Source organism: Eleutherodactylus coqui, chromosome 3 (assembly GCF_035609145.1).
Source record: "Eleutherodactylus coqui strain aEleCoq1 chromosome 3, aEleCoq1.hap1, whole genome shotgun sequence".
Taxonomy (NCBI): domain Eukaryota; kingdom Metazoa; phylum Chordata; class Amphibia; order Anura; family Eleutherodactylidae; genus Eleutherodactylus; species Eleutherodactylus coqui.
The window spans coordinates 230,486,724-230,514,569 of NC_089839.1; the positions used below are offsets into that span (position 1 = coordinate 230,486,724).

The window sequence follows — 27,846 nt, forward strand, 5'->3', positions numbered from 1 at the left end:
AAAGCGCTAAAATCGTACAGGGAAAAAAACAAAATATGCAAAGATACGATCAAAATTGCTAAGGAGGAGGCGGAAAGAGTGATCGCCAAAGAGAGCAAAAACAACCCAAAACTATTTTTCAACTATATTAAAGGGGTTGTCCCGCGCCGAAGCGGGTTTTTTTTTTTTTTTAACCCCCCCCCCGTTCGGCGCGAGACAACCCCGATGCAGGGGTTAAAAAAACAAACCGGAGAGTGCTTACCTGAATCCCGGCGGTCCGGCGTCTTCATACTCACCTGCTGAAGATGGCTGCCGGGGTCTGCTACCTCCGTGGACCGCAGCTCTTCTGTGCGGTCCATTGCCGATTCCAGCCTCCTGATTGGCTGGAATCGGCACGTGACGGGGCGGAGCTACACGGAGCCGGCATTCTGCACGAGCGGCCCCATTGAAGACAGCAGAAGACCCGGACTGCGCAAGCGCGGCTAATTTGGCCATCGGAGGCCGAAAATTAGTCGGCACCATGGAGACGAGGACGCTAGCAACGGAGCAGGTAAGTATAAAACTTTTGATAACTTCTGTATGGCTCATAATTAATGCACAATGTACATTACAAAGTGCATTAATATGGCCATACAGAAGTGTATAGACCCACTTGCTGCCGTGGGACAACCCCTTTAACAGCAAAACGATTTACAGGGAGAGCACTGGCCCTTTAACAAATAATGCAGGAGGAATCATTGAAGATGATGGAGGGAAGGCAAATCTATTAAATAGTTTCTTTTCAAGCGTATTCACAAACGAAAAGGAAATGCCACACGAGATACAGGGGAATAAAATAAACCCCTCGCAAAATATGCCATACCTAACGCAGGAGGAAGTGCGGAACAGGTTAAAGAAGATTAAAATCGATAAATCGCCAGGCCCAGATGGAATACACCCAAGGATACTAAGGGAACTAAGTGATCAGATAGCTAGGCCGCTATACCTAATATTGCTAGACACTATCAAGACCGGTTTTGTACCATTGGATTGGCGCATTGCCAACGTGGTTCCAATTTATAAAAAGGGGACCAAAAGTGAGCCTGGTAATTACAGGCCGGTAAGTCTCACCTCAGTAACGGGAAAAATTTTTGAGGGGATTCTGAGAGACGCCATCGATGTGCACCTCAAGGAGAACAAAGGAATAACTCCTCACCAGCATGGATTCATGAAGGGTCGCTCATGTCAGACAAATCTGATCAGTTTCTACGATGAAGTAAGCTCTAAGCTGGACCTGGGAGAGTCTATTGATCTCGTATATCTGAACTTCTCTAAAGCGTTTGACACCGTGCCACATAATAGGCTAATATACAAAATGAGACAGCTCGGATTGGGTGAAAACGTGTGTAATTGGGTTAAAAATTGGCTCAATGATAGAAAGCAGAGGGTGGTAATAAATGGTTCATACTCTGATTGGGCCACAGTCACTAGTGGGGTGCCACAGGGTTCAGTATTGGGCCCCATTCTGTTCAATATATTTATCAACGACCTGATAGAGGGACTGCATAGTAAAATATCAATATTTGCAGATGACACAAAATTATACAATATAATTAATGCAACGGAGGACAATGTGCGGCTACAAACTGACCTAGATAAGCTGGGGACTTGGGCAGAAAAATGGCAAATGAAGTTCAATGTTGATAAATGTAAGGTTATGCACATGGGCAGCAAGAATGGATGTTACTAATATTCACTTAATGGGGTACCGCTAGGGAAAAGTGAAATGGAAAAAGATCAGGGGGTACTAGTGGATTGTAGACTAAACTGGAGTAACCAATGCCAGTCAGCTGCTGCAAAGGCAAATAAAGTTTTGGGATGCATTAAAAGAGGTATAGGGGCGAAGGACGAGAACATTATCCTTCCATTATATAAGGCACTTGTCAGGCCTCACATGGAATACTGCGTACAGTTCTGGTCACTGGTGCTCAGGAAAGATGTTACGGTATTGGAGGGGGTTCAAAGAAGGGCAACTAAACTAATACATGGAATGACGGGACTGGAATACCCAGAGAGGCTATCCAAATTGGGACTATTTACTCTAGAAAAAAGAAGGTTAAGAGGCGACCAATTAACTATGTATAAGTACATGAGGGGACAATACAAGGATCTCTCCCAGGATCTTTTTATACCCAGGACTGCAACGGTAACAAGAGGGCATCCACTACGTTTAGAGGAAAGCAGGTTTCATCACCAACATAGAAAGTGATTCTTTACTGTTAGAGCAGCTAGACTGTGGAACTCTCTGCCTGAGGACGTAGTGATGGCAAAATCCTTAGAGGAGTTTAAAAGGGGACTTGATGTCTTTCTGGAGAGGAAGGATATTATAGGCTATAAATCTAAGGTTATTTGTTAATCCGGGTATACAGGCAGGTAGGAACTATTAGGGGTTGATCCAGGGAACAGTCTGACTGCCATTAGGGAGACGGGAAGGAATTTTTTCCCAAAAGGGCTAATTGTAGAGATGAGCGAACGTACTCATCCGAGCTTGATATTCGTGCGAATATTAGGGTGTTCGGGATGCTCGTTACTCGTAACGAGTACCACGCGGTGTTCCGGTTACTTTCAGTTTCCTCTCTGAGACGTTAGCGCGCTTTTCTGGCCAATTGAAAGACAGGGAAGGCATTACAACTTCCCCCTGTGACGTTCAAGCCCTATACCACCCCCCTGCTGTGAGTGGCTGGGGCGATCAGATGTCACCCGAGTATAAAAATCGGCCCCTCCCGCGGCTCGGCTCAGATGCCTTGTGAGTTAGCTGAGGGACAGTGGTATCGTGCTGGAGCTGCTGTAGGGAGAGCGTTAGGAGTTAGTGTAGGCTTCAAGAACCCCAACGGTCCTTCTCAGGGCCACATCTCATAGTGTGCAGTACTGTGTTAGCACTGTATTTTATTTTTTTTTTCAAAATTGGATCTGCAGAGCATTGCGCCCTGCAATAGGGACAGAAGTGGTGGTTAGGCAGGGAGAGTGTTAGCAGTGAGTGTAGGCTTCAAGAACCCCAACGGTCCTTTCTAGGGCCACATCTATCCGTGTGCAGTACTGTCCAGGCTGCTGTTAGCAGTGTTGCATTTTTTTTTTTTTTTCTCAAAACCGCCTGTGCAGACCATTGCACCCGGCATTAATACTACAGGGATAGAATTGTGTAGGCAGGGCCAGAAGACATACATTATTCATTGAATAGACGCAGTGTGGCTTTTCCTTTGAAAAACAAGGGAAAAAATTCTATTTCGCCTGCCTCTGACAGTCCTCAGGGCTCTGGGTACGTGTGTGCTGCGTGCAGAATGTTAAAAAAAATCAGACGCAGCCAGCTACGTTTTACTGCAGGCTTGCGCCAATTTTTTTCCTGCATGGGAAATCCCTGATCTGCTGTAGCGAATAACTTTGCATCACTGCAGTTCTCTGACACATTTGCAGGGCCACAACACAGTTATTAAACTTAGTAGTATTCATTGAATACACGCAGTGTGGCTTGTCCTTTGAAAAACAAGGGAAAAAATTCTATTTCGCCTGCCTCTGACAGTCCTCAGGGCTCTGGGTACGTGTGTGCTGCGTGCAGAATGTTAAAAAAAATCAGACGCAGCCAGCTACGTTTTACTGCAGGCTTGCGCCAATTTTTTTCCTGCATGGAAAATCCCTGATCTGCTGTAGCGAATAACTTTGCATCACTGCAGTTCTCTGACACATTTGCAGGGCCACAACACAGTTATTAAACTTAGTAGTATTCATTGAATACACGCAGTGTGGCTTGTCCTTTGAAAAACAAGGGAAAAAATTCTATTTTGGCTGCAGGCTTGCGCCAATTTCTTTCCTGGCTTGGAAATCACTGGTAATACAGCATGCTGAGGGGTAGGGGTAGGCCTAGAAGACGTGGACGCGGCCGAGGACGCGTAGGCCCAAGTGAGGGTGTGGGCACAGGCCGAGCTCCTGATCCAGGTGTGTCGCAGCCGACTGCTGCGCGATTAGGAGAGAGGCACGTTTCTGGCGTCCCCACATTCATCGCCCAATTAATGGGTCCACGCGGGAGACCTTTATTAGAAAATGAGCAGTGTGAGCAGGTCCTGTCGTGGATGGCAGAAAGTGCTTCGAGCAAGCTATCATCCACCCACAGTTCTGCGCCGTCCAGTGCTGCAAATCCGAATCCTCTGTCTGCTGCTCCTCCTTCCTCCCAGCCTCCTCACTCCACTACAATGACACATGCTCAGGAGCGGGAAGACTCCCAGGAACTGTTCTCGGGCCCCTGCTCAGATTGGGCAGCAGTGGTTCCTCTCCCACCAGAGGAGTTTATCGTCACTGATGCACAACTATTGGAAAGTTCCCGGGGTCCGGGGGATGAGGCTGGGGACTTCCGGCAACTGTCTCAAGACCTTTCAGTGGGTGAGGAGGACGATGATGATGAGACACAGTTGTCTTACAGTGAGGTAGTAGTAAGGGCAGTTAGTCCGAGGGAGGAGCGCACAGAGGATTCGGAGGAAGAGCAGCAGGACGATGAGGTGACTGACCCCACCTGGTGTGCAACGCCTACTCAGGACAGGTCTTCAGAGGGGCAGGCAAGTGCAGCAGCAGGGCAGGTTGCAAGAGGCAGTGCGGTGGCCAGGGGTAGAGGCAGGGCCAGACCGAATAATCCACCAACTGTTTCCCAAAGCGCACCCTCGCGCCATGCCACCCTGCAGAGGCCGATGTGCTCTAAGGTCTGGCAGTTTTTCACAGAGACGCCTGACGACCGACGAACAGTGGTGTGCAACCTTTGTCGCGCCAAGATCAGCCGGGGAGCCACCACCAACAGCCTCACCACCACCAGCATGCGCAGACATATGATGGCCAAGCACCCCACAAGGTGGGACGAAGGCCGTTCACCGCCTCCGGTTTGCACCGCTGCCTCTCCCCCTGTGCCCCAACCTGCCACTGAGATCCAACCCCCCTCTCAGGACACAGGCACTACCGTCTCCTGGCCTGCACCCACACCCTCACCTCCGCTGTCCTCGGCCCCATTCACCAATGTCTCGCACCGCACAGTCCAGCCGTAGCTCGCGCAAGTGTTGGAGCGCAAGCGCAAGTACGCCGCCACGCACCCGCACGCTCAATCGTTAACCGTCCACATAGCCAAATTTATCAGCCTTGAGATGCTGCCGTATAGGGTTGTGGAAACGGAGGCTTTCAAAGCTATGATGGCGGCGGCGGCCCCGCGCTACTCAGTTCCCAGTCGCCACTACTTTTCCCGATGTGCCGTCCCAGCCCTGCACGACCACGTCTCCCGCAACATTGTACGCGCCCTCACCAATACGGTTAGTGGCAAGGTCCACTTAACTACGGACACGTGGACAAGCACAGGCGGGCAGGGCCACTACATCTCCCTGACGGCACATTGGGTGAATTTAGTGGAGGCTGGGACAGAGTCAGTGCCTGGGACCGCTCACGTCCTACCCACCCCCAGAATTGCGGGCCCCAGCTCGGTGGTGGTATGTTCGGCGGTGTATGCTTCCTCCACTAAAGCACCCTCCTCCTCCTCCTCAACCTCTGTCTCGCAATCTAGATGTGTCAGCAGCAGCAGGACGTCGCCAGCAGTCGGTGTCGCCCGGCGTGGCAGCACATCGGTGGGCAAGCGTCAGCAGGCCGTGCTGAAACTACTCAGCTTAGGAGATAGGAGGCACACGGCCCACGAACTGCTGCAGGGTCTGACAGAGCAGACCGACCGTTGGCTTGCGCCGCTGAGCCTCCAACCGGGCATGGTCGTGTGTGACAACGGCCGTAACCTGGTGGCGGCTCTGCAGCTCGGCAGCCTCACGCACGTGCCATGCCTGGCCTACGTCTTTAATTTGGTGGTTCAGCGCTTTCTGAAAAGCTACCCATGCTTGTCAGACCTGCTCGTAAAGGTGCGCCGGCTCTGCGCACATTTCCGCAAGTCCCACACGGACGCTGCCACCCTGCGCACCCTGCAACATCGGTTTAATCTGCCAGTGCACCGGCTGCTGTGCGACGTGCCCACACGGTGGAACTCTACGCTCCACATGTTGGCTAGGCTCTATGAGCAGCGTAGAGCTATAGTGGAATACCAACTCCAACATGGGCGGCGCAGTGGGAGTCAGCCTCCTCAATTCTTTTCAGAAGAGTGGGCCTGGTTGGCAGACATCTGCCAGGTCCTTCGAAACTTTGAGCAGTCTACCCAGTTGGTGAGCGGCGATGCTGCAATCATTAGCGTCACCATTCCTCTGCTATGCATCTTGAGAAGTTCCCTGCAAACCATAAAGGCAGCCGCTTTGCGCTCGGAAACAGAGCCGGGGGAAGACAGTATGTCGCTGGATAGTCAGAGCACCCTCCTGTCTATATCTCAGCGCGTTCAGGAGGAGGAGGAGGAGCATGAGGAGGATGAGGAGGAGGGGGAAGAGACAGCTTGGCCCACTGCTGACGGTACCCATGCTGCTTGCCTGTCATCATTTCAGCGTGTATGGCCTGAGGAGGAGGAGGAGGAGGAGGAGGATCCTGAAAGTGATCTTCCTAGTGCGGACAGCCATGTGTTGCGTACAGGTACCCTGGCACACATGGCTGACTTCATGTTAGGATGCCTTTCTCGTGACCCTCGCGTTACACGCATTCTGGCCACTACGGATTACTGGGTGTACACACTGCTCGACCCACGCTATAAGGAGAACCTTCCCACTCTCATTCCCGAAGAGGAAAGGGGTTCGAGAGTGTTGCTATACCACAGGACCCTGGCGGACAAGCTGATGGTAAAATTCCCATCCGACAGCGCTAGTGGCAGAAGGCGCAGTTCCGAGGGCCAGGTAGCAGGGGAGGTGCGGAGATCGAGCAGCATGTACAGCCCAGGCAGTGCAACAGTCTTTAAGGGCCTGGACAGCTTTATGGCTCCCCAGCAAGACTGTGTCACCGCTCCCCAGTCAAGGCTGAGTCGGCGGGAGCACTGTAAAAGGATGGTGAGGGAGTACGTAGCCGATTGCACGACCGTCCTCCGTGACGCCTCTGCCACCTACAACTACTGGGTGTCGAAGCTGGACACGTGGCCTGAACTAGCGCTGTATGCCCTGGAGGTGCTTGCTTGTCCTGCGGCTAGCGTCTTGTCGGAAAGGGTGTTTAGTGCGGCTGGGGGAATCATCACAGATAAGCGTACCCGCCTGTCAACCGACAGTGCCGACAGGCTAACACTCATCAAGATGAACAAAGCCTGGATTTCCCCAGACTTCTCTTCTCCACCAGCGGACAGCAGCGATACCTAAGCAATACGTAGGCTGCACCCGCGGATGGAAGCTACGTTCTCTCTCACCATCCAAAACGGGGACATTTCTGCTTCATCAATCTGTGTCTAATATTCCTCCTCCTCCTGAAACCTCACGTAATCACGCTGAACGGGCAATTTTTCTTAGGGCCACAAGGCTCACTCATCTAATTTTTCTAAACAATTTTTATATGTTTCAATGCTCTTAAAAGCGTTGAAACTTTAACTTGAACCAATTTTTAGTTAAACTGGGCTGCCTCCAGGCCTAGTTACCACTTAAGCCACATTAACCAAAGCGATTAATGGGTTTCACCTGCCATCTTGGCTGGGCATGGCCAATTTTTACTGAGGTACATTAGTACTGTTGGTACACCAATGTTTTGGGGCCCTCACCTACAGTGTAATCATAGCAATTTGTATGTTCTTCGCCTGCACTCATGGTACAGAAGTGTGTGTGGGGTTGGCCTACACTTTAGCTACATAAATGTAACTTGGGCCTTGGCTATACTGCAGCTACTGAAATGGAACTAAGACTGCGCTCCCACTATACTGCTGCTTCGGAATTGTTCCTGGGGCCTGTGTAGGCTGCTACAATGACTTAAATGGAACTAAGACTATGCTCCTCCTATACTGCTGCTTCGGAATTGTTCCTGGGGCCTGTGTAGGCTGCTACTATTACTGAAATGGAACGAAGACTGCGCTCCCACTATACTGCTGCTTCGGAATTGTTACTGGGGCCTGTGTAGGCTGCTACTATTACTGAAATGGAACTAAGACTGTGCTCCCCCTATAATGCTGCTAGTGATATGTAAGTGGGGCCTGACGCTAATGCTACGGCTGAAATGTTACTAATTCTGGGCTCTGCCTATACCGCTGCTAATGGTATGTCTCTGGGGTGTGGAAACAGAGGCTTCCCAAAGACATGATGGCGGCGAGGCCATTTCCCACCAACGCTGTTACTGTTAAGGTGCATATAACCACGGACACGTGGAGAGGACACGTAGTGCCTCCAAAACATCCCCCACCACGGCCCACTTAATCCTGGCCACATTCCGAAAACCAACAAAATAAAACCATGCTACTAGGTCCGCAGTCACTACCACATTACCACCAACGCGGTTACTGTTAAGGTACATATTACCAGTCTGACTGGGGCATGCAGTGTTGGCCGGAGCCCACCTGCATTAAGCATGACATTACTACCTCAGCTGTGTTGGGCAATGCAATGGGATATTTCTATGTACCGCCGGTGGCTTCCTGGCACCCACCCATGCTGTGGGTCCACAGGGAATTATAAATGCATCTGTTTCCACTTGTAAAGAACCCCAGTCTGACTGGGGCATGCAGTGTGGGCCGAAGCCCACCTGCATTAAGCACGACATTACTACCTCAGCTGTGTTGGGAAATGCAATGGGATATTTCTATGTACCGCCGGTGGCTTCCTGGCACCCACCCATGCTGTGGGTCCACAGGGAATTATAAATGCATCTGTTTCCACTTGTAAAGAACCCCAGTCTGACTGGGGCATGCAGTGTGGGCCGAAGCCCACCTGCATTAAGCACGACATTACTACCTCAGCTGTGTTGGGCAATGCAATGGGATATTTTTGTGTATCGCCGGTGGGTTCCAGGGAGCCACCCATGCTGTCGGTCGACAGGGACTTCACAATAGGGAGTTGTACCTTCCTGTGTCTATGAATTAAAAAACCCGGTCTGACTGGGGCATGCAGAGACACCTTGACAGAATGAATAGTGTGTGGCACATAGGTTCCCCATTGCTATGCCCACGTGTGCAGCTCCTGATGGCGGTGGCACAGGATTCTATTTCTCATTGCTTCTGTACAGCATTGTGGGCTATCGCCCCGCCCCTTTTAAAGAGGGTCGCTGCCTAGCCGTGCCAACCCTCTGCAGTGTGTGCCTGCGGTTCCTCCTCATGGCAGACGCACTTCTAAATAGACATGAGGGTGGTGTGGCATGAGGGCAGCTGAAGGCTGCGCAGGGACACTTTGGTGTGCGCTGTGGGGGGAGGGGGGGGCGGTTGGGCAGCATGTAACCCAGGAGAAGTGGCAGTGGAGTGTCATGCAGGCAGTGATTGTGCTTTGTTGGAGGTAGTGTGGTGCTTAGCAAAGGTATGCCATGCTAATGAGGGCTTTTCAGAAGTAAAAGTTTTTGGGAGGGGGGGGCCCCACTCTTGCCGCTATTGTGGCTTAATAGTGGGACCTGTGAACTTGAGATGCAGCCCAACATGTAGCCCCTCGCCTGCCCTATCCGTTGCTGTGTCGTTCCCATCACTTTCTTGAATTGCCCAGATTTTCACACAAGGAAACCTTAGCGAGCATCGGCGAAATACAAAAATGCTCGGGTCGCCCATTGACTTCAATGGGGTTCGTTACTCGAAACGAACCCTCGAGCATCGCGAAAAGTTCGTCCCGAGTAACGAGCACCCGAGCATTTTGGTGCTCGCTCATCTCTAGCTAATTGGCTTCTGCTCTTGGGGTTTTTTGCCTTCCTCTGGATCAACAAAACAGGAGGCTAGACAGGCTGGACTAGATGGACATTGTCTTCATTCAGCCTTACGAACTATGTTACTATGTTACTATGTAAGCTGGACCTGGGAGAGTCTATTGATCTCGTATATCTGGACTTCTCTAAAGCGTTTGACACCGTGCCACATAATAGGCTAATATACAAAATGAGACAGCTTGGATTGGGTGAAAACGTGTGTAATTGGGTTAAAAATTGGCTCAATGATAGAAAGCAGAGGGTGGTAATAAATGGCTCATACTCCGATTGGGCCACAGTCACTAGTGGGGTGCTACAAGGTTCAGTATTGGGCCCCATTCTGTTCAATATATTTATCAACGACCTGATAGAGGGGCTGCACAGCAAAATTTCAATATAATTAATGCAATGAAGGACAATGTGCGGCTACAAACTCACCTAGATAAGCTGGGGGCTTGGGCAGAAAAATGGCAAATGAAGTTCAATGCTAATAAATGTAAGGTTATGCACATGGGCAGCAAGAATGGATGTTACCAATATTCGCTTAATGGGGTACCACTAGGGAAAAGTGATATGGAAAAAGACCTGGGGGTACTAGTGGACTATAGACTAAACTGGAGTAACCAATGCAAATCAGCTGCTGCAAAGGCAAATAAAGTTTTGGGATGCATTAAAAGAGGTATAGAGGCGAAGGACGAGAACATTATCCTTCCATTATATAAGGCACTTGTCAGGCCCCACATGGAATACTGTGCACAGTTCTGGTCACCGGTGCTCAGGAAAGATGTTACGGTATTGGAGGGGGTTCAAAGAAGGGCAACTAAACTAATACATGGAATGACGGGACTGGAATACCCAGAGAGGCTATCCAAATTGGGACTATTTACTCTAGAAAAACGAAGGTTAAGAGGCAACCAAAAGCCATGTATAAGTACATGAGGGGACAATACAAGGATCTCTCCCAGGATCTGTTTATACCCAGGACTGCAACGGTAACAAGAGGGCATCCGCTACGTTTAGAGGAAAGCAGGTTTCATTACCAACATAGAAAGGGATTCTTTACTGTTAGAGCAGCTAGACTGTGGAACTCTCTGCCTCAGGACGTAGTGATGGCAAAATCCTTAGAGGAGTTTAAAAGGGGACTAGATGTCTTTCTGGAGAGGAAGGATATTATAGGCTATAAATCTTAGATTATTTGTTAATCCGGGTATACAGGCAGGTAGGAACTATTAGGGGTTGATCCAGGGAACAGTCTGATTGCCATAAGGGAGTCGGGAAGGAATTTTTTCCCCCAAAAGGGCTAATTGGCTTCTGCTCTTGGGGTTTTTTGCCTTTCTCTGGATCAACAAAACAGGAGGCTAGACAGGCTGGACAAGATGGACATTGTCTTCATTCAGCCTTACGAACTATGTTACTATGTTACTATGAACAGTGGGCAGTGATGAAAAGAATGGTATTTAACAGGGATAAATACAAAGTTCTACATCTGGGCAAGAATGAAAAAAACACATACAGAAGGGGAGAAATTGATCTAAGCAGCAGTATATGTAAAAAAAGACTTGGGTATACTAAAAGATGACAGACTGAACATGAGTCAACAGTGTGATGCAGCAGCAAAAAAGGCAAACAATTCTGGGATGTATTAAGAGAAACAGAGTCTAGACTCTAAACAGGCCTCCTTTGTACTAACTATGAGAGAGAACACTTGTGGGTGTGGCAGGAAGAAAATAAAAGCATCCTTTCCTGCCACACTCAAGGGGAAAGAGGCTGCTAAGGCAGCTATAGGAGCTGTAGTCCTGAGTCTGACAGGCAAGGGCGTCCCCAGACAACCTGAGTGAGGTAAGTGACAGAGACACTGCGGGTTAAAAATCAAGAAGCTGTGTTGGATTCTGATGTATCCACAGTGTGTAAACTGTGAACCTATGCTGTGAGCAATAAACAAGCAGAAGTCAAAGTTTTGAAGTAATCCGGGTGTCCAGAGTCTCTGAGAGAGCGGTGCCAACCATCCTAGGTGGAGAAGATGACAGTGCCCGTGAGCAAGTAACCCCCAAGTTGCCACTATAGATATATATATATATATATATAAAATCTTTGAAGCCCGCATCACACTCTGATTCCTGTGTCGCCTGTGCCTACCCGCAACAAAGAGACTGACTTACAGATCTTATATCTGTGTATTGTGAGCAGCTTCAAATTGACATACTCACCTGGCATTCTTGTTGGCATCTGCTCTGAGCATTTTCACAGCCACAAGAGTGGGTAGACCAATGTTTGTATCCAAAATCAAGTCCTTGTCTAAAAAGTCCTCTACCCCTTCTGCTTCACAGAGATGAACCTACAAAGAACAATTTCAGTCTTTTAAAAACTTTTTAGAAATAAGGACATTGACTGTCACTTTTACTATTATAGGCTACATGTTAAATACCCCTGCTCACTACTTTTGTCTTAGTGTAACAATACTGTAACTTATATTAGGAATACATAGCACCATTGATAAAATCTAAAGAACAAGGAAAAACAAGGGGTTAATGTATTAGGCTGTTTCCTAGAGTGCTTTTGGTGAAGCACAATCTATGTACAGTTACAAGAAAAAATAAGTGAACTCTTTGGCAGTACCTGGATTTCTGCATTGGTTACAAATAAAGTGTGATTTCTGATCTGATTTGTTACCCAAGTCACAATTATCGACAAACACAATGGGGCAGATTTAATAATCCTGTCTAATAGTTAGTGGCTTTAAGCGGAACAACTACCAGACTTTCAGCAATACTTATCTGACCTAACAGAAAAATCGCTCAGTAGTTGCTAGTCACTGTTTCAGCTCACTAAAATGAAGTGACTAGTGAGTGAGTTCTCTCTCTGTGTAAACAGGCAGTCCTTCATCTCTAAACAACTACCTGGTCACAGTGAAAGGAGGCGGTGACTGCAAGAAATCTTTAGTGTGCTCCGCCTCCATTCATTGAATGACTATCGCTCTTGTGTGAAAGCACAGGAGCAATAAGTCTTTGGATAACTTTTTGACACTTTCTTCACAGTTGTCTTGTGTAAAGTAAGCCTTAGATTATACAGTCCTAAAATGTGCCAGATTTATGGCAGTGGCTCTTGCTGGATGATAAATCTGGCGCATCTTTAGACCATTCAGTACAACTTTATACCACCCACTAGGTGGCTTAGGTTACAACAGATTTTGTGCCAAAATTTGGAGTAATTTGTGGCACATTATGTCACATTTAGACCACACCTACTTTCCACTAACTTCCTTTTTAAGATAAATGTGGCACATGGCACGTAAGACAGTTTTCTGCTGCAGGGTAAAGGAAAGGGGAAAACAAAACACCAGAGCTTACGATGGGGGTGGGGTGGGGGAGCTGGCACAAGAACTGTCATTGACAAAAGAATATAAAAGTTATGGCTTTTGGAAAGGGACAATAAAAAAAAAATTGCAGCGTCCCTAAAAATCAAAAAAGAGCTGCATCCAAAAATGGATAGCATCAACTCAGACAATTATGGCTAGTCCACAGGATCCTCTACATTAACTGTATTAATTTCAAGAAAGTGTAAATTTAAAGGAAAAGAAATATCGGGACCTTTCTTTATGAATGTGGGGGAACTATAGTTTACTATTTGAAGAATGTATGGAGTTAGATGTAGCGGTAACATTTATGGACTGTTTAGGATCCGTGAAGTGTCTATATGCAAACAGAAAATACTAACCTCACCGAACTGACCTTCCCCAAGTTTCTCTTTGAAAGTTAAATGCTTTCTTGGAAATTCTTCCACTGCTACCTCTTTACCAGATAAGAGATCCATAGTGATTGCTGGAACAGAGTAGGTGTTGCCACCAGTGACTCCCTGCAAATTCACTATATCAGCCTCAGCATAGTGAGGAACACCATCAGCATTTGTAGGAAGAGCGAGTTTTCCAGCAGAGTACCCTGAGAAAATAATAGTAAAGTGAGCTTAGAAATGGCTTTCATATGCAAACTATTTCTCTAATTATTCCATTTTTTAAAATTGGCTAATAGTTGCTGAAGACAATGGCAAACCACCCCGCAACAAGTCTGCCAAGAAAACGTCACGATGTGTCATCACCCTAGGAGTCAGTCATGACTCAGTGCCGCTACCATGGGACTTTACCTTTACCACCCCAGGAACTTAGCACTTTCCATCTGGGCATATAGTCAATGAACTTTAATGTGCTTGCATTTAAAAAGCCATGTGGAGCCAACAGCAGTTGAAGTGGTACACGACTTATCTGATGGTGTTGCCTAGTCATTCTGGCGCTCAGCAGTCGAATACCCAGTGATCAGACACTGGTGGCATTTCCTAGTGACATGACGCAAATGCCACATAAGCCAACCCCAGTTTTATATTAAAAAAACACAATGACTCACATTTATTATTCAGTTTACAGCTTACTTCTGTTAGAAGCCATGCTTTGACAATCAGTTGTTGGTATGGTTAAAGTGCAGTTTATCCTCCAATGTGTCCACCTTCAGAGGCCGAGTGTAGCCAACAAGTAGATAGCTGAAGGGACACAGCGCTCTGTTGAGTGCTGCAGCAACTTTGTTTGAGTGATCAGTGGGGGTTTCAGCACCCAGAACCCCTCTGATCAAAACTTTTGATATGTCTCTCTAATATTTAAAATGTTTGTAAAAAGTGTAGTTTCTCTTTAAGCTGTAAATGTATTTTCTGATCCCTTTCACATGCTTAGCATGCCACACCTTTTTTTTTAATTGGCCAAATAATCTTGTGTAGCCATTGATAAGTAATGACTGCTGGGTATGCAAATAGCAAAGACATGCTACAATAACTTTGTAGTGCCCGTTGTAGGTTTTGGCTTACAAATACTGAAGCAAATTACTGACCACTGTGTGTGAATGTGGCCTGCGACTCATTCATCAACGGTAAATATAGGGCAAAAAAAGCACAGATTAGGAGTGCTAATATATAGCTGCTCATAACAAAAAATTTTGTGGGTTGGGAAGGGTATCATCTCTCCTTAAGGAGAGCACCTAGAGGGTGTGTGAGGAGACTTATAAGGCCATGCAAGCTCCTCTGGGATATATGCAAATAAGGAAGATGGAATAACACCTCTGCAGCGCCACCTATTGGATGGCAGCATTCCTGCAAATCAATGTCCTCCTAACCTTTATACAGGTCTTTATAACAATGGTTAGGAATTGAAAGCCAGCGTTCTGGCTTGGTTTTCAATTCCCAATCATTGTTATGGAGGCCTGTATAAAGGTTAGGAGGACATTAATTTGCAAGAATGCTGCCATCCAATAGGTGGCGCTACAGACCTATTCCTATGTTCCTTAGGAACAGAAATTCAAACTGTCAGAAAATTCTAAAAGCTTCAGATGTATTAAGATATATGCGTCTTTCACAATTCTTTGCAATAGTCCTCTTCAACTTCATCAGAACGAAATATGATGTCATTATTAACAATTTTTAGCCGATGTCTTTACTTTCCATATCACCTGCTGCCATGCTGACACTTCCCTGATTGTAAACTTATGATCACACATTAGGACGACTCATTTACAGTTTATAGGTTTTTTTCATCCTCTTAAAGGGTCCAAGGCGCCTTTGCACACTACCTCCCCTCCCCCTCAGCATCTGGCCCACATGTGAGTGTAACTTCTGCACTTTAGCTAAGTCATTGTAAATATAAAATGTGATTTTAGAATACTTTTTTTTTTTTACTTACCACAAAAATTAAAGGGGTTGTCCCGCGGCAGCAAGTGGGTCTATACACTTCTGTATGGCCATAATAATGCACTTTGTAATGTACATTGTGCATTAATTATGAGCCATACAGAAGTTATAAGAAGTTTTTCACTTACCTGCTCCGTTGCTAGCGTCCTCGTTTCCATGGAGCCGACTAATTTTCGCCGTCTAATGGCCAAATTAGCCGCGCTTGCGCAGTCCGGGTCTTCTTCTTTTCTCAATGGGGCCGCTCGTGCAGGATGCCGGCTCCGTGTAGCTCCGCCCCGTCACGTGCCGATTCCAGCCAATCAGGAGGCTGGAATCGGCAATGGACCGCACAGAAGCCCTGCGGTCCACCGAGGGAGAAGATCCCGGCGGCCATCTTCAGCAGGTAAGTAAGAAGTCACCAGAGCGCGGGGATTCAGGTAAGCACTCTCCGGTGTTCTTTTTTAACCCCTGCATCGGGGTTGTCTCGCGCCCAACGGGGAGGGGGGTTTCAAAAAAAAAATAAACCCGTTTCGGCGCGAGACAACCCCTTTAATGCATTTCACTCAGATATTTCCTGTTATAATGCCTTAGCAAATGTAAACATTCAATTGCACATTTTAAAGATACTTTGTCGCATACCAGCTTCCTCTTCTACTACAGCCTGTGCTGTCAGCTCCTGATAGTCTGGCCCAAGAGGAAATATCCGATCATAGGTGGAGTTGGATTCATGTTCGCTAGTTGACATCGATTCATGCCTTCGATTTGCATTGTACGTATTTGAATCACTGGGGATGGAGAGGCTGACGGTCAGCTCCTCGTCCAACATCCTTCTAGAGGCCTGAAAATAATAGGGGAAAAGAAACTCAATAATAAAAGTTCCTCAACGTTCCTCCTAAATAATTCTTAGATCAGAGTTACACAGAACACATTACACAGAGTGGAGAAATGAGACCCCTTGTATTTAATAATAAAATATTATACCTGTACTTATATTTGTCCATTTAGTAACTTTTAGCTAACCTCTTTTTTGTATGGGATACTGGTCCCTAATATTCCTTTACTGTATAAAGCCATCACTTGTGTGTACAGTGGAATTCTCTGTGTGTACGATATATTGTGTTGGAACTTATATGTACAGTTTATGGCAGTTTTATGTGTACAGTAAATAGAGATATCATTTGTGTATATAGTGGCGCTATACAGTATATGAAGGTATTTGTTTATGCAGTATAAGTAGTGTTTGTGTGTACAGTGTATGATGGTATGTGTATACAGCACAGGGGGGCATTATTTATGTGTAAACTATTCATGTATACAGTATGTGGTGTAATTACATGAAAAGACTATGGTGGAATTACTATATTTCTGAGTGAGAAAAGACTTGCCCTATGCTTCTCGCACATAGTTAACCCTTTGCAATCCCATTTTGGATTCAGGCTTCCCTAGGGGGCTTTTTCTTTCTGCCATTATACAATCGCGCCGTCTGCTGGCTAAAGCCAGTACTGCGGCATGGGACACGCTGGAGAGGCCCCCGACCACAGAGCGACCAGTAATATACAGTAAGAATACCCTGCTGGAGATCTTCCGACGTCGGAGCTGTACAATCAGACAATCAGAATGTCTTCAGACGTCAGATAGTGGATTGGAAAGGGTTAATACTATGTGCGAGAAACATAGCGCGGGACCTATCTTCCCGCTCTTTTTTTTCCCACTCACGCACACTAGCATGGAGTTTGCATAGTCCAAAAAAAAAAATGGTTCATGCACTAATATGCTCTGTAGCAGCGAGCGTATTGGCACATATTCTATGTGTTTTTGCCTTAGTACTGTTTAACATCTTCTGTTAAAGCATACTTCCAGTTGCAAGAAATGGTTACTATGTTGCAGCACTAACTAAGCCAAGTGTGCTTACAATATACTTGAAATAGGTAATCAATATGAGCGAACGTACTCGTCCGAGCTTGATGCTCGGGCGAATATTAGGGTGTTCGGGATGCTCGTTACTCTTAACGAGTACCACGCGGTGTTCGGGTTACTTTCACTTTCATCTCTGAGACGTTAGCGCGCTTTTCTGGCCAATAGAAAGACAGGGAAGGCATTACAACTTCCCCCTGCAACGTTCAAGCCCTATACCACCCCCCTGCAGTGAGTGGCTGGCGAGATTAGGTGTCACCCGAGTATATAAATCTGCCCCTCCCGCGGCTTGCTACGGATGCATTCTGACATTAGTTCAGGGAAAGTGCTGTCGTGTTGGAGCTGCTATAGGGAGAGCGTTCGGAGTTATTATAGGCTTCAAGAACCCCAACGGTCCTTCTAAAGGCCATAAATCTTCTCTATATGCGCTCAATGGGGCCGGCGGCAGCAGCGCTGACCCCATTGAGAACATATAGCAGACAAATCCTTCTTTTCTGCCACAGCTGTAACAGCTGTGACAGAGAAGAACGATGTTTGCCCATTGAATTCAATGGAGCCGGCAATACAGCAGGTTCCACTGAAAGCAATGGGCTGCCGGCGATCGCAGGATGAATTGTCGGGAAGGGCTTAAATATATAACCCCTTCCCTGCAATTCATCCAGGAATGTGTAAAAATAAAAATATATACCGGCGTATAAGGCGACGGGGCGTATAAGACGACCCCCAACTGTCACCTTATACGCCGGTAATACAGTGGAGCAAAGAATAAAAAGCATTACTCACTTCTTCAGACGATCTGTGGCGCTCCTGCAGGCTGTCACTCCCTCCTGGTGTTTGCAGGCTCTTGCTCCCTCCTGGTTCCCGGCAGACTATTGCTTTCTCTACGAAAGGCTTTAAATCCCTGCCTCCAGAAACACATGTGCCTTCAGCCAATCACAGCCAATGACAATGATGTCATTGAATGGCTGTGATTGGCTGAGGTTCTGGAGGCGGGGATTTCAAGCCTTTCGTAGAGAAAGCAATAGTGTGCCGGGAACCAGGAGGGAGCAAGAGCCTGCAAACACCAGGAGGGAGTGACAGCCTGCAGGAGCGGCGCAGATCGTCTGAAGAAGTGAGTAATGCTTTTTATTTTTTGCTCCACTGTATTGCCGGCGTATAAGGTGACAGTTGGGGGGTCGTCTTATATGCCCCGTCGCCTTATACGCCGGTATATATTTTTATTTTTACACATTTCTGGATGAATTGCAGGGAAGGGGTTATATATTTAACCCCTTCCCGACAATTCACCCCGCGCACGCCGGCAGCCCATTGCTTTCAATGGAGCGGCTGTATTGCCGCTCCATTGAATTCAATGGGCAAACATCGTTCTTCTCTGCTACAGCTGTTACAGCTATGGCAGAGGAGAACGATCTTTACGCTGACAGTGCGGGGGGGGGGGGGGGAGGCCCACTCTTGCCGCTATTGTGGCTTAATAGTGGGACCTGGGAACTTGAGATGCAGCCCAACATGTAGCCCCTCGCCTGCCCTATCCGTTGCTGTGTCGTTCCCATCACTTTGTAGAATTGCCCAGATTTTCACACATGAAAACCTTAGCGAGAATCGGCGAAATACAAAAATGCTCCGGTCGCCCATTGACTTCAATGGGGTTCGTTACTCGAAACGAACCCTCGAGCATCGCGGGAATTTCGTTCCGAGTAACGAGCACCCGAGCATTTTGGTGCTCGCTCATCTCTAGTAATCAATATTTTAGTTCCAAAAAACCCCTTTAAAGGGGTTGTCCCGCGGCAGCAAGTGGGTCTATACACTTCTGTATGGCCATAATAATGCACTTTGTAATATACATTGTGCATTAATTATGAGCCATACAGAAGTTATAAAAAGTTTTATACTTACCTGCTCCGTTGCTGGCGTCCTCGTCTCCATGGTGCCGACTAATTTTCGCCCTCCGATGGCCAAATTAGCCGCGCTTGCGCAGTCCGGGTCTTCTGCAGTCTTCTATGGAGCCGCTCGTGCAGAATGCAGGCTCCGTGTAGCTCCGCCCCGTCACGTGCCAATTCCAGCCAATCAGGAGGCTGGAATCGGCAATGGACCGCACAGAAGAGCTGCAGTCCACGGAGACAGAGGATCCCGGCGGCCATCTTCAGCAGGTAAGTATTGAAGTCACCGGAGCGCGGGGATTAAGGTAAGCGCTCCGGTAAGCTTTCTTTACCTCCCTGCATCGGGGTTGTCTCGCGCCGACCGGGGGGGGGGGGGGGGGGGTTGAAAAAAAAAAAAACCCGTTTCGGCGCGGGACAACCCCTTTAAGGTATACAGCAGTACAATAGATGGCATATGGACCTCTATAGCAGCCGGTTTATAACTCTGTTTTGGATCATGTACAAGTGGTTAAATGAATAGGATCAGACAACCCTGCTGCAGTTTGTTGAAGACGCTCTCTATTCCTTTGCCTTCCACAGCCACCAGAAGGCTCAGCCTCTATTAGGAGCAGCAAAGGTCTCTGAGGGGGTATGCATTCCTAAAAGATAGACCCGTGCACTCAACCTCCTTAGGGTGCATGCACACGGGCTTAGGCGTATTTCGGTCTGTGAAAACGCAGCGTATTCACAGGATAAAGTACGCTGTTGCCTTGCATTTTTCTGCCTATGGGCAGTCTTTTTACAAATGCCTAACTATGCAATATATTTTTACATAAAAACAGAGTGCATGAAATCGTTTTAAGTTTGTGCATAAATACACAGCAAATATGCAGTTTTTATGTGTATTTTGCGCATATAAACACACGCTCATTACTTTCAATGGGCTTCTATGGTGCGTAATATGTACCAAGATAGAACTTGCCAATTATTTTTTTTACAGGACGACCTTTGAAAATATATATTCCAATGAACGAACCCATTCAAATCAATGGGTGCTATTTATTACACATTACGCTTGTGTGAATGAGCCCTTACTCCTACAAACTGGAGCCACGCAGCAAGATGTCCAGAGTTGTTTATTACTGAAGTACTGGCCCATTTACACACAATGATAAGGCATGGACCTATAATGGAATACATTGCAAAAACAAAAGCTAATAACATAGTAAAAGTAACTGGTTTCTTTGATTTTTGTTAGGTACATTTAGAGGATAGTAGTCACCCTGTTTCACTATCTTCAATCACTGAGATAACAGATAATGATTAGAGATGAGCGAACGTACTCGTTTTGAGTAATTACTTGATCGAGCACCGCGATTTTCGGGTACTTCCGTACTCGGGTGAAAAGATTCGGGGGGCCCAGGGGGCGGGGGGAGGCGTGGCGGAGCGGGGGGTAGCAGCGGGGAACAGGGGAGAGCCCTCTCTCTCTCCCTCTCCCCCCCCACTCCCCGCTGCAACCCCCCCACTCACCCACGGCGCCCCCCGAATCTTTTCGCCCGAGTACGGAAGTACTCGAAAATTGCGGCGCTCGGGTGAAAAAGGGGCGTGGCCGAGTAGGTTCGCTCATCTCTAATAATGATTATATGTGATAAAATATACAGAACACAACTCATTTTTTGATTTTTACATGTTTCTGACATTATGGCAAAATGATATCAACTGAAATAATAATACATTTATAGTATTACTAGTTCTAGGTAAACTGTACCTTTTCTAGCATTTTCTGCCAAAACTGTCTCCACAGGATGATCACAATAATCGCCAGTAGTATAAAGATGATGGCAACTAAACAACCAATCAAAAGGCGTGTATTGCTGTCGTCTATTTTAAGGGTGGGATCTAAGAAGAGAATAAAATCTATTTGTTATTACACTTAATAGAGTTAAACTTATCATAGATAATGATTTGTACAACTATGGTTCCAGTGATCGGAAATTGTGTAGTGCTCACACTTACCATTGGAAGTGGCCAACCGTCCTTATAGGCTATATAGGCAAACAATAGCTTTAAGGATGGAATCACACATGCAATTTTTTGGTGCACTTATAGATGCACTCCAAAACAAGGAGTGGATTAAGAAGAAGTGAAAAGTATAAAAGAAGGACATCTATATTATAGGGGTTGTACCAGGATTACAAATTATCCCCTATCCATAGGATAGGGAATAACTTGCTCATCGATGGGGCCTCACCACTGAGACCACTACCAATCTTCAGAATGCCTGTCACTATGGGGTTGCTTCTCCCTGCACAATGATATCAGCTCAGAATAAATGAAACGCTGACTAAGCATGTGCGGTTGGTTCATTTCAATGGGTCTGACAGAAATACCCAGGTGCTTGCTGCTCGTCTATTTCTGCGGGGATTCACAGAAGAGGCAGAGTGGAAGTCTCCAAATTTAACTAGAATTGCCCTATCACAGTGGTGACTAAAAGTAAAAGGTTTATTTTTATTCAAACGATTAAAATATACACATAGGGGCACAACACATAAAACAAAACAAAAGTGATTTAAAGGACGTGGTGTGGACCATCCACCCACATCATAGGTAGTCACTCAAGGTAAGTGTTTATTCACACTCTTATACGTGTGGGTGTCAGGGAAATTTTGGCTCGCAATGGCCGTAGGTCCTGTTTTATAGCTAAATGGATAGATTCGCGCACCGGATATATAGATGGAATGTCTCCGGTTATTATTTCTCCTTATTGTGTAACCCACACGCCAAATTCAATTATAGTGACTCAGATGTGTGTTTCTTCACATTCGTTACAAGAGAGGAGGGTTAGGAATACTCGTCTAACTCAAAATAGAGAGACGAGCAGAATACTCGTCTGACTCGAAAATAGGGGGACGAGATTTGATCTATGCCAAGGGAGACATCTCTCAAAGATTCTGAGGATGTAAGATATATTGCAAAATTGCCAGTGAGTGAGCCTCCCAAAGATAGAATGCGACCTCCCTTCTATTGATAGGGGTCGTATTTAAAACATACTCTACCCCAGGAATCCAAGATCCCTTTCCGTATTGAATTTCTCAATGGTTTACTACCCAGAGGTTTGTTGCTCAGTTTTTTGCTCGACGCGTTTCACCGCTCAAATTTGAGTGGATCATCAGGAGCAGTATGAGTTGAGATTAGATATTGCTAACGATATTGGAGGGTCTAAATAGACCAGTTCGTAAAGAAACTAATGTCCCAATCTTTGGAGGACCAACAGTTACAGCAGAGACAATGAGGGGTAATTACCACTTGGAGTGAGGTCCTGAATCGCTAAGTGTCTCGTATTTAGTAAGACACAATGTAGGATATCAGAGATGTCTCACCTCAGCGTCCAAAAGTGACATTGAGTACAATTGTATCTCGTGCGATTCTTTTAAAGAAACGGGATGAATAAAGCCTCAAAACTCAAATCCTCACATGAACATGAAGATGCTTGTTGGAGTGAGTAGAGTATGTGGCAAGTCTCCGTTTTAAGATTAGTCACCCAACTGGTCGGCGTCCCATGCAATATGCGTAGTGGGGCGTCGTGCCAGTGCTATAGAGGTGTTTGTCTCCGTTTCTCTCGGGGTATGCGCTTCCCAAAGAGGGAGATGCACACACCTCGCTCCTTTGTGGTATTCCCCCAATTCGAGTCTGCTTTTCTTATTACAAATGTGAAAGTGAGCTAGTCAATTTTCTGGCTCTTTTGTATAGGAAAAGTCTAAAGATACCCGCCCGAGTTTCTTTGCCCAAAGTGTCAAAATTGACAGAAGAGAAGGATGGATACAAGAAAAAATAACAAAGCTGGTGTCCGTAGCCCGGATGGTAGGCCCATTGAAAATGCACGGAGAGATAGTGAGCTTGCACGACTGGCGCTCCATTCAGTCTCCTCCTTATTGCAGGGGGTGCTGTAACCCACAGTAAGAAGGATGGAGGACATGGGACCCCTGTTCTTTTTTAAATTCTTTATTTTCTCATTTTCAATTTTGTTACAATTCAACCGTATTCAACCTTCAGCAAACATATATGTATAACAGACCAGAGTATGCAGTTCTATGTTCATCACTGCAACATTGGGAAAAAGCAGTAAAGGGATCTGATTTCCTTGCCTGCTTCACTTGTTGTTCAAACTGATGAGCGGGTGTGTGCTCTGTCCGGCTATCTCCAGCTAACTTCTCTTTAAACTGGGACAGTTCTTTCGATCTGCGTTCTTACTAAATCTCCCAATTAGCTTTAAAGTCGTAAGCAACTGGTTTCTGGGCTGTCCGAACATAGCCCCTATTACCACAATCATATTTAACAGGTAAACACTAAACCTAAACTAAAATTAAGAGCAGGAAAGTACATTAGGGGTTCAGACACAGAGGGTAGGGATGGGGTAGGGGTTCAGTGACCTTCAGTTATTGGAGTTTTGGAGCCTCCGGTATTCCATCGAGTCTCGGAACTCCAGCCAGTAGTACCATGTTTTTGTGAACTTTTCTTGGGTTCCTTTGAGTGTCGCTGTAAGGTCCTCCATTTCCATCAGCCCCTGCATCGCGTTGAGCCACATCGCCACCGTCTGGGGGGGTAGTCTGCCGCCATAGACTTGGAATACAGGACCTCGCCGTCCCGACCAGATGTCTTACTATTGAATTTTTGTATGTCGGTAGGGATATCGTGTTGTCATGTAGAAGGAAGAAAGCTGGTGTTTTGGGAATTGCGTATTGTGTGAATTTGGAAGTAATCCTCCAGATCTCCTCCCAAAAGCCCGCCAGCCTCGGACAGTCCCAAAAGATATGTAGAAAAGTCCCCTGTGCGGATCCACATCTCCAACAGAGAGGAGAGACTGAGGGGGAGGGGTATATTTTGTGTAGCCGAGAGGGCACCCTGTACCATCGTGAGAGCACTTTGTACCCGGATTCCTGTGTCTTGCTGGATATTGATGAGGAGTGTGTAAGTGTAAAGATTTTTTCTCTTTCCGCTGGAGAGAAAGTGATTTTAAGGTCTTCTTCCTATCTCTGTACAAAACCCGGTGGGTGTGGGTCTGATTGAGAGTTAATAATGTTGTATATGCGTGACAGGGTATGTCTGGAAGGCCCTTCTGTGCTACATATTAATTCGAAGTGGGTTTTTGCGCGAGAGAATGTGCTTGGGTGGGGGGACCCCTGTTCTTAAGATCGGCAGGGGTCTCAGTGGTGAGACCCCCACGGATCAGCAAGTTATCCGCTATCCTGTGGATAGCGAATAACTTGTAATCATGGTACAACCCATTTAATAACTGCTTCAAAAATTGCAACGTATGATTCTTGTCTTAAGAACACAAGAGATGGACCATCATAGGAGGAGATGTATGTAAATAACTAATAACACACCAGAATGCCCCGGAAGAAGCCTTGGCAAAACCCTGGATCCTATGAGTAATTGATAGTTATCTCTGTATGCAGCCATTCACAGCTGTCAATCACTGATGGCTCCGCCCAATGGACTGTTCTGCTCAGAATGTGCAGAGGTTTAAATAAATAAAATACAAGTTATAATAAATCTTCCCCCATTAAATTATATATCAATCTGCTCAGCTCCTCCTGCTCTATAACATCATGGCTGCAGTTTGGACAGCATGTATGTTCAAGATGACAGATTCCCTTTAAGAGACTGTGTCCTACAGACAAAATGACTGTTTTACATGTTTTACATTGCTTGGGATGCATCTCAAAGGTATTTTCTACAGATAGTAAGAAGGAGGTAATCCTTGCACTTGTAGCACTTTTCTGTTTCATGTAAAGCGGTGAGGTGTAATTTATAAGTAAATTATGAAGACTAAAGTCTATACCCACTGAGGTGATCCATTTTATCCAGATTATAAAGAATATATTATATCTATATATATAAAGCTGAAAGCCCTCACTGACTCACTGACTGACTGACTGACTGACTCACTCACTCACTCACTCACTGACTTACTCGCCAAAAGTTCTCCAACTTCCCGATGTCGTAGAAACATGAATTTTGGCACAAGCATAGATTATCTCCAAAATAGGAAAAGGGTAAATTTGACCAGGACAATTAATAAAGGATTATTTCACAAAGGATAGGCTCAAACAATAAAATGTTAAGTAGGTCATTGTTCACGTTAATAAGCCCATGAGCTGCAGAGGGGTGAAAAATACCCCACATGTATTGCCAACTAGAGTGGCTTCACCATGGGTGTTACAGAAGAGAGATAAGCATTTTTTAACACCTGTGAAGAAGTCAAGCTAGTTGGCAATACAAATGGAGCCCATTACCTTGACTTGTAACGTACTTTTAATTTAAGGGCTCATTCACATCAACACTTGCAACAGTTATAACTTTCCATCGTTCTACCTTCTTATAAGAGTAGAAGAAAGGAAAAAATGACTGTGCCAGATCCAACTGTGCTGGAAGGATTCCATTGACTAAAATGTGTTCCGTCAGGTTGTCATTTTACTGCCCGGCGTATTACCAGAAAAAATTGACTCGGGGCATCATAATTTACTTGCTATAACTCAGCAGCCATAGCAAACTGTTCAGAGCTTCTTTCGCACATTGCTGTTTTTTCTGTGTCCATATAAGAAAATATGAGGACTAGAGATGCTCAGCTTTTTGATTCTCGTGTCCCGCTTTTCTGTCACTGCTTTTTCCCCCACAGTGACGTCACTCTGAATGGAGTGCTGGTCGAGCATGTGTGGTCAGTGCTGCATTAATTACAATGGGAATGATAGAAATACCCGAGCAGCTTGCTGCTTGGATACTCGGCAGTCCCATTGAAAATTAATGGAGCGACGGTGTGCTTGCGTGGCCAGTACTTCATTCGGTCTCCTCCTCAATGCAGGAAGTGCAGTACCCCTACAGTGAGGAGGACGGGGCAACATAGGACCTCCATTCTTGAGATCGCTGAAGGTCTCAGCTTTGAGACCCCCACCAATCAGCAAGCTATCCCCTATCCTGTGGATAGGGGATCATTTGTTATTTTGGTACAATCCCTTTAAACTCACTTTACACAAACCGCACAATCCCAAAAACAAATCCTAGGTCTGTCTGGCCTCTTACCAATAGATTCCAGCTTTTCTATCTAATGAAGATGCAGGTCTACCACCTACACCTGCAAAACCCTACATGCATTCAGTTACCACTTTCCTGGCATGTCTGGGTACCTGAGGCTAGTGTTGCTTCTTCTTCCCATCTTGGAAGGACTCAGCCAACCCTATTGAGCCCTTTCACCTGGCTCATTACACAGCCCAAAACCTAGACTTTCCTTATGAATGGAGTGGAGTCTGCCCTTCTTTTCGCCAGCTCCAGCAATCTAGGCCATGTTTTCTGGGTTAGACGGTTAACCCTTTGCAGAAGAATACCTTATCTTCTACCATCCTCTACTGGTAAAAACATGACTCTCCAGTGGCCACTTTGCCACGATATGTGGCTATACATATATATGTGTTTCACAGTGTAATAGTGTTTATATGCTTGTATAAATGTATGTATACAGTGATCCTTCAAGTTACAGTGGCATCAGGATATACATTTTCAATATCTTTCTTGGGCCAATTTAACTCCAAACCAGATGCAACATCAAATGCCACAGACAGTATGGACCTGTGGCAGGTGCACTTTTTTGGAAAATCCAGCCAATCAGCATTGGGTATTTCAAGGGTAAAACATTTGTATCACTGAAGTGCATGAACTGATTTGCTGTCTAGTAACATCTCTTTACAGTACAGTGCGGTACTACATGCCCTGTACTGCCCTTTACCTGTGGCAGGATGTGCTGCTCCTTAGGACACCAGGTGAGGTTGGCTCTATTTCAATTTTCTGGTACACTGGGTGCTGTACAGGACTCTACAAAAACCTTTGTCTTCAACACAGAAAGGGATTTACAGCCTCCAGTCGCTCTTTCTGACGCTTTTATATAAGGACACGTGTTATCTCTATTAGTTATCGGATTAATTTTCTTTAATCTTCATTTTGTATTATTTTGGCTGACATTTCGGAGGCTTTAGAACCAATTACTAGTTTTTGATAGTTATCTAGGTTTCGAGACAATCATTTCATGTTGAAAATATTGTATGTTGAGGGACCACTGTATTAGTGAGTATATGTCTCAATGTGTATGTGATAATGGCAAGGGATTGCCTGCAGCAATCATGTGCGCTTGTCACATGATCACGCTACCTGGAATTAAGTGGAGGATTGAAGGGATGCATACTATGGCAGCTGAGATGGCAGTATAAGAAGTTTATTTTAATGCAAACAAGGGGGCATTATTGCTGAGTGGAGGCATAAGTGGGGCATTATTGGAGGCTTTACGACTATCTGCGGGAATATAAGGGTGTGACTTTTACGTCTACAATACTGTAACTCTTGGGTAAGGTCACACTGTAACTTGGGGCTTCTATGTCTATTCACACAACTAGATGTAGTGAGTCACAAGTGGCTTCTATGCCACAGATTGGGCACCACAGATGTACAGTAAATCTTCCATCATTTGATATTGTGGTAAAAGTTCTGAAATATTTCATTTATGTTAGATAATCTTAATGATTCTTGTACTGTAAGGGGGTTTCAGTTAATGCATGTTTAATAATGTTTGAAATTGGAATGT

At 45.9% G+C, this 27,846-nt stretch overlaps 1 protein-coding gene across 2 annotated transcripts in view; it reads right to left on the reverse strand.

Annotated features, from left to right (window-relative positions):
* DDR2 (discoidin domain receptor tyrosine kinase 2) overlaps positions 1-27,846 on the reverse strand; it is a 135,512-nt gene that overhangs the window by 23,523 nt on the left and 84,143 nt on the right. For both annotated transcript variants that reach the window (XM_066597068.1, XM_066597067.1), the window contains 4 exons: positions 20,983-21,113; positions 16,084-16,282; positions 13,459-13,679; positions 11,952-12,079 (listed from right to left, as the gene is read on the reverse strand). In XM_066597068.1, the coding sequence (XP_066453165.1) occupies positions 11,952-12,079; positions 13,459-13,679; positions 16,084-16,282; positions 20,983-21,113 (679 nt within the window). The remainder of the gene's footprint in view (positions 1-11,951; positions 12,080-13,458; positions 13,680-16,083; positions 16,283-20,982; positions 21,114-27,846) is intronic.